General features: G+C 37.7%; 1 protein-coding gene and 3 non-coding genes across 4 annotated transcripts; all 4 read left to right on the top strand.

The window, feature by feature from the left end:
* The first annotated feature begins 326 nt into the window (after positions 1-326).
* On the top strand, positions 327-2,364 carry LOC149030264 (uncharacterized). The gene is made up of 5 exons (XM_089144858.1): positions 327-404; positions 1,661-1,893; positions 2,031-2,092; positions 2,135-2,235; positions 2,308-2,364. Exons 1-5 carry the CDS (start codon positions 327-329, stop codon positions 2,362-2,364), a joined length of 531 nt encoding a protein of 176 aa, XP_089000984.1.
* Positions 2,365-7,302: 4,938 nt separating this feature from the next.
* On the top strand, positions 7,303-7,373 carry TRNAG-GCC (transfer RNA glycine (anticodon GCC)). The gene has a single exon. It is a non-coding gene; the product is annotated as a tRNA-Gly (tRNA).
* A 2,784-nt stretch (positions 7,374-10,157) lies between these two features.
* TRNAG-UCC (transfer RNA glycine (anticodon UCC)) lies at positions 10,158-10,229 on the top strand. Its single transcript has one exon. It is a non-coding gene; the product is annotated as a tRNA-Gly (tRNA).
* Positions 10,230-11,482: 1,253 nt separating this feature from the next.
* On the top strand, positions 11,483-11,553 carry TRNAG-GCC (transfer RNA glycine (anticodon GCC)). The gene has a single exon. It is a non-coding gene; the product is annotated as a tRNA-Gly (tRNA).
* The last annotated feature ends 6,613 nt before the right edge of the window (positions 11,554-18,166 follow it).

Genomic DNA, 18,166 nt, shown 5'->3' on the forward strand with positions numbered 1-18,166 from the left:
TTAAAAAAAATTATAAAAATAAGAATAATAAATCTAAATAAGTAACTTAATCAGACGGATAATAATCGATAAGCAAGGGGTACATCATATCAGCATCCTATTAGTAATTAGACAAATAGGGATACCCCTTGACGAATGCCGAAGCGGATTTCGATTATCTATTTACACCCCTATTTTTACCAATGGGTTAAATTGAAATATAAGTTTTTTTTATTTTACAAAACTTCAGTTAATGTTTTCAAATTTACAAACAAAACTCCCTGCTCACTCCAAAGACACCGGTGCCGGACATTCCAAAAAAAAAAACTCCACGTAGACCTCCGACAATGACGACTCCACCTTCAAAAACTTTGCCAGAAGGGCTTAACGGTAGGGAAGAGACCGGCAGCAGCAGGGGTGTCGGTGTCGGTGGTGATGGAAGATGAAAGAATCTTTCGATAGTTCTGGGTATTTTTGTTTTTTAGAATCTCTTCGTTTATTGAAGTGTTAAACAAAACGAAACACAACTGTTTTGGTTTTTATATTTCTCCAAGAATTTGTTGATTTTTTGGTTTTGTTAAGAACTTGACTCGCATCTTAAAATACACTGGGAATCTTTTAATGATTTCGTTGAGATTAATGCTTTAACTCATATATATTAGGGAAGTATTAGTAAATATTTCATTCTCTGTTTCTTTTCTCATGAGTACCTCCTCTTCCACAATGGAAGATTCTTTCTCGTTGATGGTGATTGTAGCCGCGAAAACTTATGATGAAGGACTAATATTGGGGGCGGGTGTAAACTAACATTTAAAGGAGAAGGTGAATCAAAGATGAATAGATTCAGTGCTTTATTAGCAGTGAGGCACTCTCTTGAAGACCTCAATGTCTCTCTCCTCAGAGGAGCTTTTCTGTTTGGCCCAACAATGCCGCCTGTTGCTGCAAAATCATACTCAGTCTAGATAATCAGATGTTCCTGCAAGAATGTGCTCGACCGGGTTGGTCGAGTAAACCTCCGAAGATCAAGTTAGACAAGTATTTCCTTGTATTCTCTGGTATGCAACGAGTTTGACTGTTAAAAGCGTTTTGGTGATAAACTCTACTAAATTTTGACTGGTCCCAACTTGGGTTTACACGAATACTCATAAATGTTAGTCTACAGATGCATTTACAAGTAAATTCTGCAACTTTTTGGGTTTTCTCTTTTTGCTAGATTCTGAACCACAGAGGTTACTTGGCCTGCCCATGCAACCATGTGAGTGGTTTGAATCTATATGGTTTTAGGGTTTCAAGTTATGTCAACCAGAATCCACTTCGCTTCATTTTACTTCCACCTGTGCCTTCATTTAGCTACCTAATTTTCAGGCCATTGGAATGACCTACTTGAGCTTGTGGTTAAAAGAAAGTATCCCATCTTTCTAGACTATCCAGTCTGTTTTCCAGTTTACTTTAAGCTTTAATTATAATTTCCTTTGCCTTTGGTACCCTAGAATTTTTATGTAGCTTTAGATGTTTAGTTCGTTCAGATGTTGCATTTTGTTCTTTAAATGTTTCCTTGTGGGGCTAATGGTTCTGATCTGATAAATATGGTCTGGCAACTTGATCTTATCCAGCATAACTCCTTCCTTGCTCTTGAATAATTGTCTGGCCTGTATTTTAATATTTTCTTTTCACATTATAGTACAGTGACTTGGCTGAAGCTGAACGCATGCTGAAATTGGACAAATTCGGTAAAGCAACCGTGAAATTGAGCCACAAGCTTCATGCTAATGGGGAAGTATACCATGAAACTGGAAATGAAGAGCATGAGTTGTATATGATTGTTGTAACAGAGGCATGCTTACCTCATGTATCTTTGGGGGAGTCATCTAGTTGTGCTCATGTTTTGATAAATCATGACTTACCAACTAAAAAGTAAAGCTTCTCTAGGTTCAATGCAGATTATATATTCCATGTTTTATATGTATATTTTACTTGCATTAATACTTCCAAGCTTATTGGATTATCTCTACACATCTTCCGTATGAGAAACTGTCATGATTGCATTTCAGCCGTATATCAGCCTGTTTGGCAGCACGTTTTTCTCTTCCTAGCAACAACAGACCTGAGTTGGGTAGGTGGTATTCCTTTGGACTAACTGAATAAATTTGTGCAGATGGAATTGTGATCAACATGGTTGCTGGGGCTGGTGAAGTAATGACCCTGAAAAACATTGACAAGAGCACAGGTGTAGTTATAGAGGAGATGCTCATTGATGTGAGTTCTTTGCCTTTCCTTTTCTGCTAGTTGTGGACTAATATACTGACTTGGTACGTGGTTGTGATGCAGATGTTTGAGACGCTGTGGCAGAGGCAGATTGCAACAAGGCACTGGGAAATTTCATGAATTACTGTAATTTTATCACATTGTAATCCATCCATTTGAACGCAAAGAGTATCACATGGTTGTTCATGTAAATTCCCAGATATGAATGCAGATATGGGATTCAAATGTTCAATCAGCCTGTTGCATTACATCTGAAACTATGATTTTAAGAAGCGGTGTTACTGAGAAAGGAGTGATGTATTGGTTCCAAATGTGAGGATAATTGGTTTCCTTATCCTTAATGGTTAGCCTGGGCTTAAAAAAGGAGAAACTAAGACACTTTTGGAATTTGATCTGCAGCTCTCTTTTGATTCACATTGAAGTCAATGAGCAGTCTATTAAAACACTACAACACAATTACTCTGTGACTGTATCAATCCCAGAAGGGTCTTCATGGTGCTCTATGCTAGCATTGGCCGCGATTGACCCTGATTCTTGCTGATTTGTCATGGCCAATTAATGTGTAAAGCATTTAAAATCTCTATTTTTTTTTTTGCATTTTGAAGTCGAATTTTGGTTTCTTAGGACTGATTCTAACCAATTTGACCCAATTTGCATCAAGGACGGTAGGCCAGATTTGATCCGCTGTTCCCCCTCAAGTGTGTTCTTACTTCTAACCTTTCCTCAAATCTAAATTGAGAAAATGCTTATGAATGATTCAGGTTACATAAGCGTGTTTGTCTCGACTGTGGATGCCTCACCTCCTGATTCAGAGGAGGGGAGCATCACCAAGATCTTTGAGATGGTGCTTGCAAAGGAATTCTATGATAGTGATCAACCTCAAGGTTAGGGTTACATTATACTTCATTTCTATTTTTGTCCATTTTTTCCTTGAATCTGTTTTCATTTTATTGTTCCTCTGGTTTTGTATATGGAAGGGGAAGAAAATGTTACCAGAGCCAAGCAAACATTTTAGTTGCATAGGATATGGCTTTTTAGTGATTGGAAAATCTGAATCTAAATTGTAGTGCATTTTTTGCTCCCTTTTTGTTTTCTTTTCTTTCATTTTTTGGGAGAAGTCAATCTAACCCTAATTATTGGTTCAGTTTAAGGTTGTGGGACCTATTGCTGTTCTTGGAGGGCTACTTAAAAGAATCATATGTATGTGCTACTGTTGCATAATTTCCAAGTTACAATGGAAGAATACTCTATAAGTGATGTGTCATGATGCAAATTATATCTGAAATAGCTATATAGAAATCCAAAGCTCATATTTCTATTAAAATAAATGCCAAGTTTAACAAAATTCCTGTATATCTGGTGCAGCTATGTGGTGCAAAATTGTCAGACTGTATTTTTTGGCTCCTTTTTATAATCCTTTTATATCTGTTTAACCAATTTATGTTTTGTATTTTCTGTCTTGACTGCTATCTTTTACCAAGTTCAAGTTGTTCCTCTTCCTTGTACCAAGTTATTACATTTCTGATGGAGAGGAATGGCAGCAATATTCTTCATGGTCAAGTCACAATTGAAGCTCTTATTTTTCAGGGATGTCTTGCAGCTCTCTATTTCTAAATTGTATTTAATTATTTGTAAGTGAAGAATACAATGACTTGCAAGGCTTTGCTGTTTGATTACATGATATCCCCCTTCTTCAAGCTGGCTTATTTCAGGATTATGCTGTTGGCGGACAGTTCTCTTCTCCCTGCTTTGGGTGGAAATATTGGCCTTTTGCATGGGATGACTCCAAAGGTGTTCTGCATGGTTAGAGTAAGTTGTTAATATTTTATTTGGGTTCTCATGACATGTGGACTTACAATGATGTCATCTATATGGATTTAGATTTAGTCTATTGAGTTGTTTCTAAAATCCTGTTACAAACTTCTTGTTAGAGGCACTACTATTTTCTTTGCTGTTTTTTGTTTGGTGCTGTGCATTGCATGGAGCGTCCTTGTACAAATGATATTGTTGATTTTCCACCTGCAGATTTCTGGTCCTGGCAACATTCCTTGCTGCTGCATCTTTATTATTTTCATCCTTTGTGCTCTCTTTATGAAGCTAATAGTGTGAAATCCAGCCCTATCCTTACCCTAACCCGGAACCCTTGATGTTTGTAGGTCCGAAGACCTGAAGCGGTGATAGAAGAGACTTGTGGACCCTACTGGTTGATGATTTAGTGTCGGAGTCCAAGCCCATGGACATTGACGATGATGCCCCTTACTTGAGTACATTGTCAGTGTTTAATGAAAATCTGCGCATCAAAGAGGGGTAAACTAGTTGAAGTACCTAATGAACTCCCGTGCACAATTCGAAGGTATTTCCCGAAACTAAACTTCTTGATTGACTTGTAGAAGAAAACCCCACTCAATTTGACCCCGTATAACCCTCCGAATCCCTGTACGAAGTTGCTGAACTATTGCTGATTTTTCTGCTGAACTATGCTTGGTCGATCCCATCAACTAAGGCTGCCCAGATTCAAGTTAATGATTCCCTTGGAATATTCCACCCCCTATTTATGCTAGCCTCGTGTTTTGAACCCTATTCTAATCATTGCAACACCTGAGAACGTGGAGAAGGTTCCCCAAAGCTCCTCCTTGATATTGGTGAAGGATATTCTACTCTAATCATTGCAAATCACTCTCTCTTGCCTCCATTATCAACTCCTAAGGTATGACTCTCTCTCTTGCTCTCTATCCTACTCACTCCTCTTCTTATTCTTACTGTTGAGACCATGGCCAAGGTGCTGCAACCTTGCAAACACCTTGTCATGAGTGTCTCCTCCTATTTACATTGTTTTCCCTTCATTCTTGCTATACCTCACTTTCATTATAATCATTGTATATGCCTTACCATGATTACTTGCTTAGCAACTTGATTTCTTGTCCTAAACTGAAATGTGGAGTATGATTAGCCTAATTAATAGCTTGTAAATGATTGTAATCTTGTTCCTAACCCATTCCCCAACTAATTCCCTAACTTCCCTTTCAATTATATTGATTTCTCATTTATGCTATGATCCTTGTCTCTAGAACTTAGTATTTCGATTTGGGGCTTTTTAATTAAACCATTAGATGATGTTGATTACTTGCTTAGATGTGTTCTTATACTGTTATTAATCATCCCTCCAAGTTTCGGATCCATTTGAGCCCCAAAAGACCGATTTCGGACTGAATCACCAAAATACACTATGCAGCCCGAGATTGTCCTTGGTTGATCTTGCTTGGTCGATCCCATCGACATTGGAGCATCGACCAAGCATGCTGCTGAACTGTGTTTTGACCCGTTTTGACCCGTTTGACCTCCGACTTTCCCGATTTCTTCTCTAATCTTTCATTTATGTTTGTCTAGGGTCTTAATACCATCATTGGATCATTCTTTTGTGACTTTTGGATCATCATCATCACAGCTTAAGGTAAGGACGGTTATCGCCATATATCATAGACTGTATGACTTTTACACTATTGTTGGCAACTTAGTAGGCTTAGTTTATTAGTTGATTTTAGACATCATATGACTACTATAGTTACCTTATGACAGTAGAACCATACTTAATTACTTTGTTTATCATGTCTATTTATTCTTGTCATTTACTTATACACTTAATCATGTGACGTTATGACATATTTTTCAATATGATGATGTATCGCTGATATATGATATGATGGAAATAAGCATGTGATTGCTTAGGTATAAACTGGGTTTAGGAGTGTCCTATTGACGCTTCTGTCCTTGGACTGTGGATCACAAAACCTGGGTATGCCAGGTAGGGTACCGGCTGGGTGGATGTGACAAATAGCGCGTCTATCTTTAGAGGGGGCATTTGACTTATATTTATTTTCTACTCTCTTTGTTCTTTGTCATATAGTTCTGCAGAATGGAGTAATTATTTATGTGGTGATATTAACCTTCATTATCAGTCGTGTTTTTCCTTTCCTAGTTTCATACTGTTAGGAACTTGACTTGGTAGTATAATCTTGTTTGACGTTAATCTTGGAGCTCTGGTTTCTTTCATGGAATTGTTTTGGTTAGTGTAATTAATAAACTCATAAGCACTAAGACATTTTTTTGAAGAGACTTGCTTTATCAATCATGTTTTTTTCCCTTTTTTTTTTTTTTTTTTTTTTTGGGGGGGGGGGGGGGGGGGGAGACTGGTTATTTTGTGTGGGTGGAGGGGGAGATGTTTGAGTTTTATGGTTTTATTCAACTACATATTTCTAATTATCTTTCTGTCTTCTTTGGTCTGCATATCAATGAACTTTGTTTGTTTGTTTTTGTCTTTTATTATTATTATTATTATGGGTGAATGGCATTCTGTTTGTTTTCAGCTTGTAAGTGCAGAATATCAAATGTGGCCTGCCAGTTATTACCTGATGATCTATCATTTACAATATGCTTTCATTGCTGTACTTATATTACCATACCAATATTCTCATTCGTTTTGAAGATCGCCTCATACTTTTCATAAGAAAAAAATTCCTGGGAGAGCTTGAACAAATCACTTAACAAAACAGCCCCCATCCTCTTCTGGAACAAAATGTTGTTAAATGTTTCTAGGGTGCACACTTGCATTCTTGGGGGTGCATCAGTAAAAGCTAATAAAATTCATTATTAATCAACCAATAAAGAAGTGTGCATTTTCATCTAACATATGCACAGGAATGATATGAGCAATGGGATCACATGATTTCATGTTAATACAGAGGAATGATTATGGAGAACTAAGTTGGCTGATTGATTTTTCCAGAGGTACTATAGGGATGGATAGGAGAAAGAAGTGAGAAAGAGATGCTGATGGATCTCAATGTCAGTAACTTTTCTAATATAAAAGGTCAAAAGTAGTAGAGTACTTGACTACCATGTAGATTGATGCTTCCAATTCTTCCTGCTTTCTGAATGGTATGGCAAGTGTGGCTCAAGAACACCAGTTCCACACAAAAAGGAAGTAACATGAAAAGTGTAGAGGTACACGTAGTAAGCTTTCGACTAACTAAATTTATCAAGCTAAGTGTCACCATCCCTGCACCAGTGGTCTAGTGGTAGAATAGTACCCTGCCACGGTACAGACCCGGGTTCGATTCCCGGCTGGTGCATGTTTTGTTCTTTTATTTTTCTCTACACCAAGTAAATATAGGAAGTAGCATAGGGCTTATTTACATCTTATTCTACTTTTATAAACAATTTTCTAGTTATATAAACAGAAAAGTAGTGTCCTGCCAAATATGGTGTTTGTGGTAGCTGTTTAAAATGAAGTCTTCAGAAATAGTTTTTTTCTTTTTTTCCCGTTTTGGTTTTATGGATCTTTGAGGATGAGTTAGTGAGTAAATTGCAATGCAAGTGTAAATGTTATAAAATTCAGAAGTGTTTCTATGAAATGTGTTTCCTTGTTTTAGATAGAGAATCAAAACAGGCCACATAGCCCACAACATGTCTTCTGTTTCAAAACAAGAAGAGCTGGAAGTGTAAATAAGTGTAGTGTCGCAAGTGCAGACTCTAGTATCACAGCTTATCTTCCAACCAAGATAGGTTTTGGCCTATTCAACTGCAGTGAGAGCCTGCGCAGCTATCCTAGGTAGCCTAGGAAGAATTAAGTGTAGTATTTTTCTTGGGTAAGTAGAAGGTGTAGTATTTAAAGGTTAAAAGATCTAAAAGCATTGAAAGTAAATAATCAACAACACCAACATTGAGTTTCTACCATCAATTTGGAGCCAATCAGCAATCCTACTACTGAATCTCTGGTCCTGCTATTCATCTTGTAGGTCCAAAATGACTTTGAGGTCTAATCTTTTTGCATTTTGGTTATAGCCAAACCTTCCTGATACCCATCCCAAACAACCTTTGCTTTTTGTCTGTTATATAAAATTCTCACTCTTTCTTTATGGACTGTCCAGAATGCATTGAGTTAGGGTTCGTGGGAAGAATTCTTAAATCAAGCTTTGGGTGTTCTTGAGAGCTCCCTGCTGTATTTTCTTCCATCACATGATGGGTTATCTTACAGCTTTGCCCATGGATGTAGCACATCATTTTGGTGTGTGAATCATATTAAATCAATGTCTCGTTGCTTCCTTTTCTATTCTTCATGTTTGCTTTAACAATTATCATGATTGAACTAATCGTTGGATTGCATTTCAAATTTGTCATCACAATGTCAATGACAAGTTTTCCTTTTACATGCTTTCTTTGAATTATGTTACCCTACAGAATTTTGAGTATTCTTTTCATCATCACTAATATTACTGTTAGACAGATGTTACAGGCTAAGGGTGTTTTAGTCACACACTTCTAATTGGTAGGCTTATTTGTAATCATGCATATGCATAAGCCTGCCTTTAATATAATATCTAATGATTTAAGAATAGGAATCACAGTTTTGGGTATTCTGATCCAAACTGTGTGTTCCCCAGTTCTCTTCTCATCTTCTTCTCCACACATGCACAGGTTCTGATTTCTTTTCACTGATATTGTACAATTAGAACCTCACAACCAGACACCCTAGCAGAGCTTTCTGTTGTTTCATATTCTCATGGGCATGAGAACTGCTTTTTTCCTCTTTTCCTGCTTGATTCTTTTTGTTAATTAAAAGCAACTTCTATTGGAGGAGTAGAAAATGTGCTTACAACAGGACAAGTATGACCAGAAAAAAAAGTGGATTCAGTTATCCTTACAATTGAAATACAACAGACCAGGTGCCCAAGGGTATCATGGTCTATGAATGGAGTAGTGACACATTAGCTTAAGATGGATCTAGGATTTAGCTATGAGAATAGTTTCAGACAAGAAATATATGCAAAAGATGGACTAGTAGAAAGAGAATCACTGTCTAGCTAGAATTTTAGGAGAGCTGCCCTGGAGTTGATCACTAGACTGTTCTAGTGAAGATGTTTGAAAAGTTCAATTTACTGTTGTCAAGGTGTTACCTAGGTATCCAGGTGCCTTGTTCTCCTTCTTGGTTTCAGCTTTCTTCTAGGTTACTGACCTGGTCACTAGATGCCATGACAACTATGCTTGGATTTCTTGCATGTCTCAGGCTTTGAATCCCATCTAGTTGGACAAGACTGAGTTGTTGTATGTGTTTAACCATAAGAAAAAAAGGTTGTACCCAGCGCATGGAGCTCCTACCATTGCAGGGTCTAAGGAGGGTCATAATGTTTGCAGCCTTTCAGCTGCTTTTAGAGAGAGGCTGCTCCCAAACTAAAACCCATGAACAGTTAAGTTGGTCATAATTGAGCAACTTTACCATTACACCAGTGTCCATCCTCAATCACACATCAAATTATAAGAACTGAAAAACAAAAATCGAAAGAGAGAGAGTAAGAGACTATAGGAGAGAAAGCGAGTCTGTCAAAGAGATCAACAATTAACTGATGGTTGCTTCCACCTCTCAGATGTTATTTATTGGAAGAGATCTGATTACAAGCCACTTTCCTCCCTAGACTCCCTACTACAACTGCGAAACCGCAAATTAGAGCAGGTCTCCAGGAAAAGAACGTTAACTAGATGAGATAATGAGATAAGTACAGACTCCACGATAGAGGGACTCCATTAGTGAGGATAAGCTTTTTAATACTCAGTACCAGCAGAAATAAAAACTATAGCTAATAAACTTTTAACTGCAGTAGAGGGAAGTGCCTATCTGGGTTTTCTTTTTTTAAGACCAAATGCAGTTATACTAGTAAGTAATAGAGCTGATTAGTTTTAAATGACAACTTGTCATTTCTTTTTAGCAGCAATCAAAGTGAAGCTCGAATAAATTTTGAGACATGGGATGCTTTTGAAACAGATGATATTTCAGTCTCTGTGAAACTGAACGTGGAAAGTTTAGAATCACTTAGTTGATTATAATCAAATAACTCCAAAAAATTAAAAAAAATGCATCAGCGTTTGTAGTCCAACGGTTAGGATAATTGCCTTCCAAGCAATAGACCCGGGTTCGACTCCCGGCAGACGCAGAGAAAAAAAAAATTTTATTATTTTTTTGGTATAAAAAATTTGTTTTTAGGAAACCAGGAAATGCTTGCTGTCTTAAAAGTATTTTTCTTTAGAGATGACAATATAAAAGCATTATATTTGAAGCTGAAATGATTCTATGGATGTATCATGCTTGTGGCTGAATTGATTTCATAAATACATAGTGATCTTTTACCTTATAAGAATAAGGTAGAAGGGAGAAAGATCTCAAAGTAGTTCTCACTTAATTTCTAGGAAATATATATGTGATGCAACCCTAAACATATTATAAGTAAAGTAGCAGGCCCCATATATATATTTGCAAGAAAAGACAACAGTTTGGGTTTTAGCTGATGAAATCATTGCTTTTAGCCTCTACGCCTCGCCCCTTCTTGTTGCTTTAATTATTCTTATGATTAAATTGACTGTAGTCTATAGGTTATCATATGATCCAGGAGAAAATGTGTAAGCTTCTTACATGGAAGTTAAGGGAGTCATAGTTTTACATGAAATTTTGTTGCATCAATTAACTTCCTGAGAGAATAATACATGCTCGTGTTCAAATTGTTACCTACTGTGATGTCACTTAGTGTCCTCATGTCCTGTTTTCTTTCAGAGAGCAATACCCAGAATGAGGTGAATCCAATTTCATCTCATGCACCCACATGTTCCACCCAGATATGCCATCGGTTTCTCATTTCTTTTTCTGGATAATGGTGCTTCTGTGAATAAGTGACACTCCCATCTAACAATCTTACTCCTAAGATTTGTTTTTTCATATGTGAGTAGAAGAGATTGACTAAAGAGGTTGAAATCTGAATGAATGACCTTCCTTCTGGTTTGCATGGATGGTATCCACCAGTTCTATCATAAAACCACTGTAAAATTCTGACTTTCGGACCTGGCAGAGCTTGAAGTGATCCTCCTGAAAATTCAGATTTTATATGACCAAGGGCTATCAACACTTGAAGCTTTGCAATGAATAGAAACAGATTTCCCATAACATGAATGAATAAACCCTCTAAATTTGGGAGCTCGACGAAGTGTAAACACTTTTTAAAAAACGGACGGTCGAGATCGAAATCTTGGTCGAGATCTCAATCTCAAGGTGTTCGCAGCACAGTTATTGCGCAGCACCCAAGCAATTTTATAAATTTGTTGGGTTTGAGTTCTGAAATACTGAAAGTTAGTCAGTCATTGCCTCCTCAATTGGGTTCAAATGGGTAAATTTATCTAGCCAAGCACCATCATCTCTGCACCAGTGGTCTAGTGGTAGAATAGTACCCTGCCACGGTACAGACCCGGGTTCGATTCCCGGCTGGTGCATGTGTTGTTGTTTTGTTTTTCTCTACACCAAGTAAATATAGGAGCATAGGGCTTGTATCTTATTCAATTTTTATAAACAATTTTCTAGTGATATAAACAGAAAAGTAGTGTCCTGCCAAAATATGGTGTTTGTGTAGCTGTTTAAAATGAAGTCTTCCAAAATAGTTTTTTACTTTTTCCCCATTTTGGTTTTATGGATCTTTGAGGATGTGGAGTTAGTGAGTGAGTTGCAATGCAAGTGTATATGTTTTAAAATTCAGAAGTGTTTCTACGAAATGTGTTTACTTTTATTGGATAGAGAATCAAAACAGGTCACAAGGCCCACAACATGTCTTCTGTTTCAAAACAAGAACAGCTGGAAGTGTAAATAAGTGAAGTGTCGCGAGTGCAGACTCTAGTATCACAGCTTATCTTCCAACCAAGACAGGTTTTGGCCTATTCTACTGCAGTGAGAGCCTGTGCAACTGTTCTAGGTAGCCTAGAAAGAAGTAAGTGTAGGATTTTTCTTGGGTAAGTAGAAGGTGTAGTATTTAAAGGTTAAAAGAGCTAAAAGTGTTGAAAGTAAATAATCAACAACACTAACATTGAGTTTTACCATCAATTTGGAGCCAGTCAGCAATCCTACTACTGAGTTTCTGGTCCTGCTAGTCATCTTGTAGGTGCAATATGACTTTGAGGTCTAATCCTTTACATTTTGGTAATAGCCAAACCTTCCTGATACCCATCCCAAACAACCTTTGCTTTTTGTCTGTTATATAAAATTCTCACTCTTTCTTTAAGGACTGTCTGCAATGCATTGAATTAGGGTTTGTGGGAAGAATTCTTAAAGCAAGCTTTGGGTGTTCTTGAGAGCTCTCTGCTGTATTTTCTTCCATCACATGATGGATTATGTTAAAGCTCTGTCCATGGATGTAGCACATCATGTCAGTGTGTGAATCATATTAAATCAGTCTCATCTTTTCTTCATGTTTTCTTGGTGTTTGCTTTTTTTTTTTTTTTTTTTGGATGATTAAATAATTCATTACCAAAGAGAAAAATTACAATAGCACAAACAACAAGCAACCGATAAGCCAGACATAGTAAGAAAATGCCTTAACTAACAAGCAACCTAAGAGGCATTGAGCCAAGCAACTAGCAACAATTTAGGCAAAGAGGCCCAAGGTCAAACGAAGAGACAATGAGCCAAGCAAGAATTTAAGGGCAAAATAATAGCAAACTTGTTACATAGCACAAGAGATCCATAGCCATACTTTGCACATGGACCAACGCAGCAGCATCGCATTTGCAAGGGTAGGTAGCAACATAAGAATGGGATAAAGAACAAAGAACAGATTAGACTCCAAAATAAATAGAGAGTTCAAAATTGATAGCTCTCATGGTTTTGCCCCAAATCCAGAAAGACCATCAATGGCTAAACTCTCGAATACTTGAAGCGAATCCTAGAAACAAGAAGGGAAGAGAAGGAGAAACAAAGGGAGAAAGGGCTGGGAACAACACAAGAGAGAAAATGAGAGAAAATGGAGAGAACAAATCAGGGTTGGAAAAAATTTGGAGAGTTCAACAATGATGGCCCTCGTGGCTTCCCCCAAAGCTGGCGAGACAATCAAAAGCTGGAATCCTCAACGAACAGATTGAAACCATGAAATAGGAAGGTGCGCGGGCAAGAGAAGGAGAAAGAAACAACTGGATCAAAGAAGATTCAGAGAAAGCAGCTATAATGGCCCTCACGGCTTCCCCCGACGCGAGAGAAGCCATTAAAGACAAGAACCCACGACGAAGAAACTGAAACCAAAAGTAGAAAGGGGAGAGGGAAAGAGGAGAGAAGAGGAAGGAGAAGAGACCATAATTGGGAATGAAATAGAACTTGAGAGATCCTCAACAGTGGCCCTCAAGGCTTTCCCCCTAAGCTAGACAGACCACAAAAGACAGAAATCATCAGCATCCATAGACAACCTTGAACGGCCAATCTCAAATTTTTTTTTTCCGGCCAGAAAGGAGGAGAGGAGCAAGGAGAAGATGGAAGCAAGAGAGAGAAATAGGGAGGAATAGAGATCGAAGAAGCAGAGGGAAAAGAAAGGAGAATCAGGAAAGAGAGGAGATGAGAAGCAGGGAGAAGATGGAAGCAAAGAATCAGAGAGTGAGAAGGGAAGGAGGCGGAGAGCACCCAACGCTATTACAGAAGAGAGAAGAAGGAGGGGAGAGAGATGCAGAGACGGAGGACCACCGACTTAAGCCTTAGCAGCCGCTACAAAACCCTAAGGCAATAAGCTTTAGAAGTTCACGGCAGGACAGGCTCTCCACAACAGAACACGGTCGGAGCAGGCGGTCTGAGCAGGCAGACTTTTGAAAGTTTCACAAACAATATGCAAGCAGGCGGACTTTTGAAAGTTTCACAAACAATATGCAAGCAGCCGAACAGAGCTCAGGAACAGAGCAGGAGAACAGGGGAAGTAGAAGAAAGGGCTTGGTGTTTGCTTTAACAACTATCATGATTGAAATAATTGATGGATTGCATTTCAAATTTGTCATCAAAATGTCAATGACAAGTTTTCCTTTTGACATGCTTTCTTTGATTATATTACCGGCCCCACACAATTTTAAGTATTCTTTTTGTCATTGCTAATATTACTGTTAGCCAGGTGTCACAAGCTAGGGTTCTTTCAGTCACATATTTCTGATTGGTAGGCTTATGTGTAATCATGCATATGCATAAGCCTGCCTTTAATTGTAATAGCACACATAATATCTTATAATTAAGAATAGGGATTAGAGTTTGGGGAATTCTGATCCCAACAGTATGTTCCTCTGTCTATTCTCTTCTTCTTCTTCTCCTCCACAAATGTGACATATTAGCATGAGATGGGCCTAGGATTTAGCTATGAGAATAGTTTCAGATAAGAAATATATATAAAAGAATGGATTAGTTAAAAGTATCAAAAGCACTGTAGACTTGTATAAAAGAATCAGTGTACAGCTAGAATTATAGGAGAGCTGCACTGGAATTGATCACTAGCCTGTTATAGTGAAGATGTTTGAAAAGTTCAATTCATTGCTGTCAAGGTGGCACCTAGGTATCCGGGTTCCTTTGTTCACTTTGTCAAATTCACCTTTCTTCTAGGTCACTGACCTGGCCTTAGACGCCATGGAAACTATGCCTGGATTTCTATGCATGGCTCAGGCTTCGAATTCAGTATGACCTTGGATAAAGCAGATTGGAGGGCTGGCATCCATGTAACCAATCCCATTTAGTTGGGCAAGGCTTTGTTGTATGTGTTTAATAATAAAAGATGTGTACCCAATGCATGAAGCTCCTGCCACTGCAGAGTCTAGGTAGAGCCAAGGCCATCAGACAACCTTAATGTGGCCTACAGCCATTGCCAGTAGCCAACTGGTAGGATATCACCATGGACTTCGTGACACTTATGCAGCCTTACTCCTGCTTTTAGAGAGAAGTTGTTTCCAAACTCAAACTCTTGATAAGTTAAGATCGTCATAATGAAGCAACTTTACCATTGCACCAATTCCCCTCCTCAATCACGTGTTATAGTATCATAACTGAAAAATGGAAAGCCAACAAAAGAAAGAATTAGGGAATATAGAATAGGAAGTGAAGCTGCCAAAGAGATCGACAACTGATGGTTTCCCCTCTCAGATGTTATTTATAGGAAGAAGTTTTCAGTACAAACCATTTTCTTATCCAGACTAAGGAATAAACCAAAACAGTAGAACCCTATTACAACTGTGAAACCGAACTAGAGCAGGAAACTAGGAGAAGAATGAGATGAGATGATAAGTGGTCAGGATATGCTTTAAGTACTCAACATGAGGGACTCCATCTATTGTGTTTACAACATGAAAAGTAGTGAGGATAAGCTTTTACTACTCAATACCAGCAGAAACTATAGCTAATAAACTTTTAACTGCAGCAGAGGGAAGTAACCATCTAGATTTTTTCTTAAAAACCAAATGCAGTTATACTAGAAAGTAACAGAGCTGACTAGTTTTAAATGGCAACCTGTCATTTCTTTTTAACAGTAATCAAAGTGAAGCTCGAATAAATATTGAGACATGGAACGCTTTTGAACCTGATGAGATTTCAATGTGTGTGAAACTAGATGTGGAAAGTTTAGATTCACTTGGTTGATTTTGTTAACCAAAAGAACTACAAAAGCTTGAACAAGCATGACAGCGTTTGTAGTCCAACAGTTAGGATAATTGCCTTCCAAGCAATAGACCTGGGTTTGACTCCCGGCGAACGCGCAAAAGACCGTCTACTCTAGTGTGTGAATATATATATTTATTTTAATGAAAGCATCACATAGATATTTCCTAGATATATGTATATGATGCAACACTAAACCTATTGTAAGTAAAATTGGAGGCCCTGCATATATTTGCAAAAAGGACAAAACTCTTTGGGTATTAGTTGATACAAATCATTGCTTTTAGCCTCTGTGTCACACCTTTTCTTGTTGTTTTAATTACTGTTATGATTATTGATTGTACGTTAACGAATGATCCAAGAGAAAATGTGCAAGCTTTTTAAATGGGAGTTTTGGTTTTACATGAAATTCTGTTGCATCACTTTCCTGAGAGAATATAATACACATGTAGCACTTCGGCTCATGTTCAAATTGTTACAACTGTGATGCCTCTTAGTGTCCCCATGCCCTGTTTTCTTTCGGAGAGCAATACCCTGAATGAGGTGAGCCCAACTTCATCTCATGTACCCCCATGTTCCACCCAAATATGCCATTGGTTTCTCTCTTTTTTCTGGGTAATGTTGCTTCTGTGATAGTGACACGGTGACACCCCATCTAACAATCTTGCTCCTAAGATTTCTTTCTCCATGTGTGGGAAGAAGCTATTGACTTAAGAGGTTGAAATCTGAGTGACCTTTGTGGTTTGAATGGATGGTATCCACCAGTTCGATCATAAGACCATTACAACTGAAACTATTGTTAAAATCTGAATTTAGAACCTGGCAGAGCTGGAACTGATCCTCTCAACAATTCAGATTTTATATGACCAAGGACTATCAACACTAGACGCTTTGCTGTAAATAGGAAACGGGTTTCCTAGAACATGGATGAATGAACCCTCTAATTTGGAGGCTTTGGGTTCTGAAGCAATGGAAGTTATCTAACCGTTGCCTCTAGAATTGAGTCAAAGATGGATAAACTTATCAAGCTAAGTGCCACCATCCCTGCACCAGTGGTCTAGCGGTAGAATAGTACCCTGCCAAGTAAATATAGCAGTATAGGGCTTCTGAAATAGTTGTATAAACAGAACAGCAGTTTCCTGCCAATATATAGTGTTTGTCTAGCAGTCTAAAATGAAGTCTTCTGAAATAGTTTTTTCTTTTTCCCATTTTGGTTTTATGGATCTTTGAGGATGTGAAGTAGCATTTTTTTTTGGGTCTGTAGTAAGTGTAGTATTTACAAGTTACTGAGCTAAACGGATTGAAAGTAATTATTCAACAACAAAAGTATTGAGTTTCTACCATCAACTTGGAACCAATCAGCAATCCTAGTACTGAGTTTCTGGTCCTTATAGTCATCTTGTACTTTCAAGACTTTGAGGTCTTATCCTTTGCATTTCAATTATAGCCAAACCTTCCCAAACACCGCTTCCTTCTTCTCTGTTATATACTTTTTTTTAATTTAAATTCTCACTCTTTCTTTTGTACACTGTCTAGAATGGATTGAGTTAAGATTTCTGGGAAGAATTTTTAAAGCAACCTCTGGGTGTTCTTGAGAGTTCCCTGCTGTATTTTCTTCCATCACATGATGGGTTATCTTACAGCTTTGCCCATGGATGTAGCACATCATTTTGGTGTGTGAATCATATTAAATCAATGTCTCGTTGCTTCCTTTTCTATTCTTCATGTTTGCTTTAACAATTATCATGATTGAACTAATCGTTGGATTGCATTTTAAATTTGTTATCAAAATGTCAATGACAAGTTTTCCTTTTACATGCTTTCTTTGAATTATATTACCCTACAGAATTTTGTGTATTCTTTTCATCGTCACTAATATAACTGTTAGTCAGATGTCACAGGCTAAGGGTGTTTTAGTCACACACTTCTAATTGGTAGGCTTATTTGTAATCATGCATATGCATAAGCCTGCCTTCAATATAATATCTAATGATTTAAGAATAGGAATCACAGTTTTGGGTATTCTGATCTCAACTGTGTGTTCCCCAGTTCTCTTCCCATCTTCTTCTCCACACATGCACAGGTTCTGATTTCTTTTCACTGATATTGTACAATTAGAACCTCACAACCACACACCCTAGCAGAGCTTTCTGTTGTTTCATATTCTCAAGGGCATGAGAACTGCTTTTTCCCTCATTTTCCTGCTTGATTCTTTTTGGTAATTAAAAGCAACTTCTATTGGAGGAGTAGAAAATGTGCTTACAACAGGACAAGTATGAGCAGAAAAAAAGTGGATTCGGTTATCCTTGCAATTGAAATACAACAGATCAGTTGCCCAAGGGTATTATGGTCTATGAATGGAGTAGTGACATATTAGCCTAAGATGGATCTAGGATTTAGCTATGAGAATAGTTTCAGACAAGAAATATATGCAAAAGATGGACTAGTAGA

This window comes from Hakea prostrata, chromosome 1 (genome assembly GCF_041222555.1).
Source record: "Hakea prostrata isolate BN-2017 chromosome 1, UWA_Hpros_2, whole genome shotgun sequence".
Taxonomy (NCBI): Eukaryota; Viridiplantae; Streptophyta; class Magnoliopsida; order Proteales; family Proteaceae; genus Hakea; species Hakea prostrata.

Coding starts and splice junctions, on each gene's coding strand:
- LOC149030264 (XM_089144858.1), top strand. CDS start 327: ATGACGACTCCACCTTCAAAAACTTTGCCAGAAGGGCTTAACGGTAGG. Junction 405..1,660: donor GCAGCAGCAGGGGTGTCGGT/GTCGGTGGTGAT, acceptor TTCACATTATAG/TACAGTGACTTGGCTGAAGC. Junction 2,093..2,134: donor CAACAACAGACCTGAGTTGG/GTAGGTGGTATT, acceptor AAATTTGTGCAG/ATGGAATTGTGATCAACATG.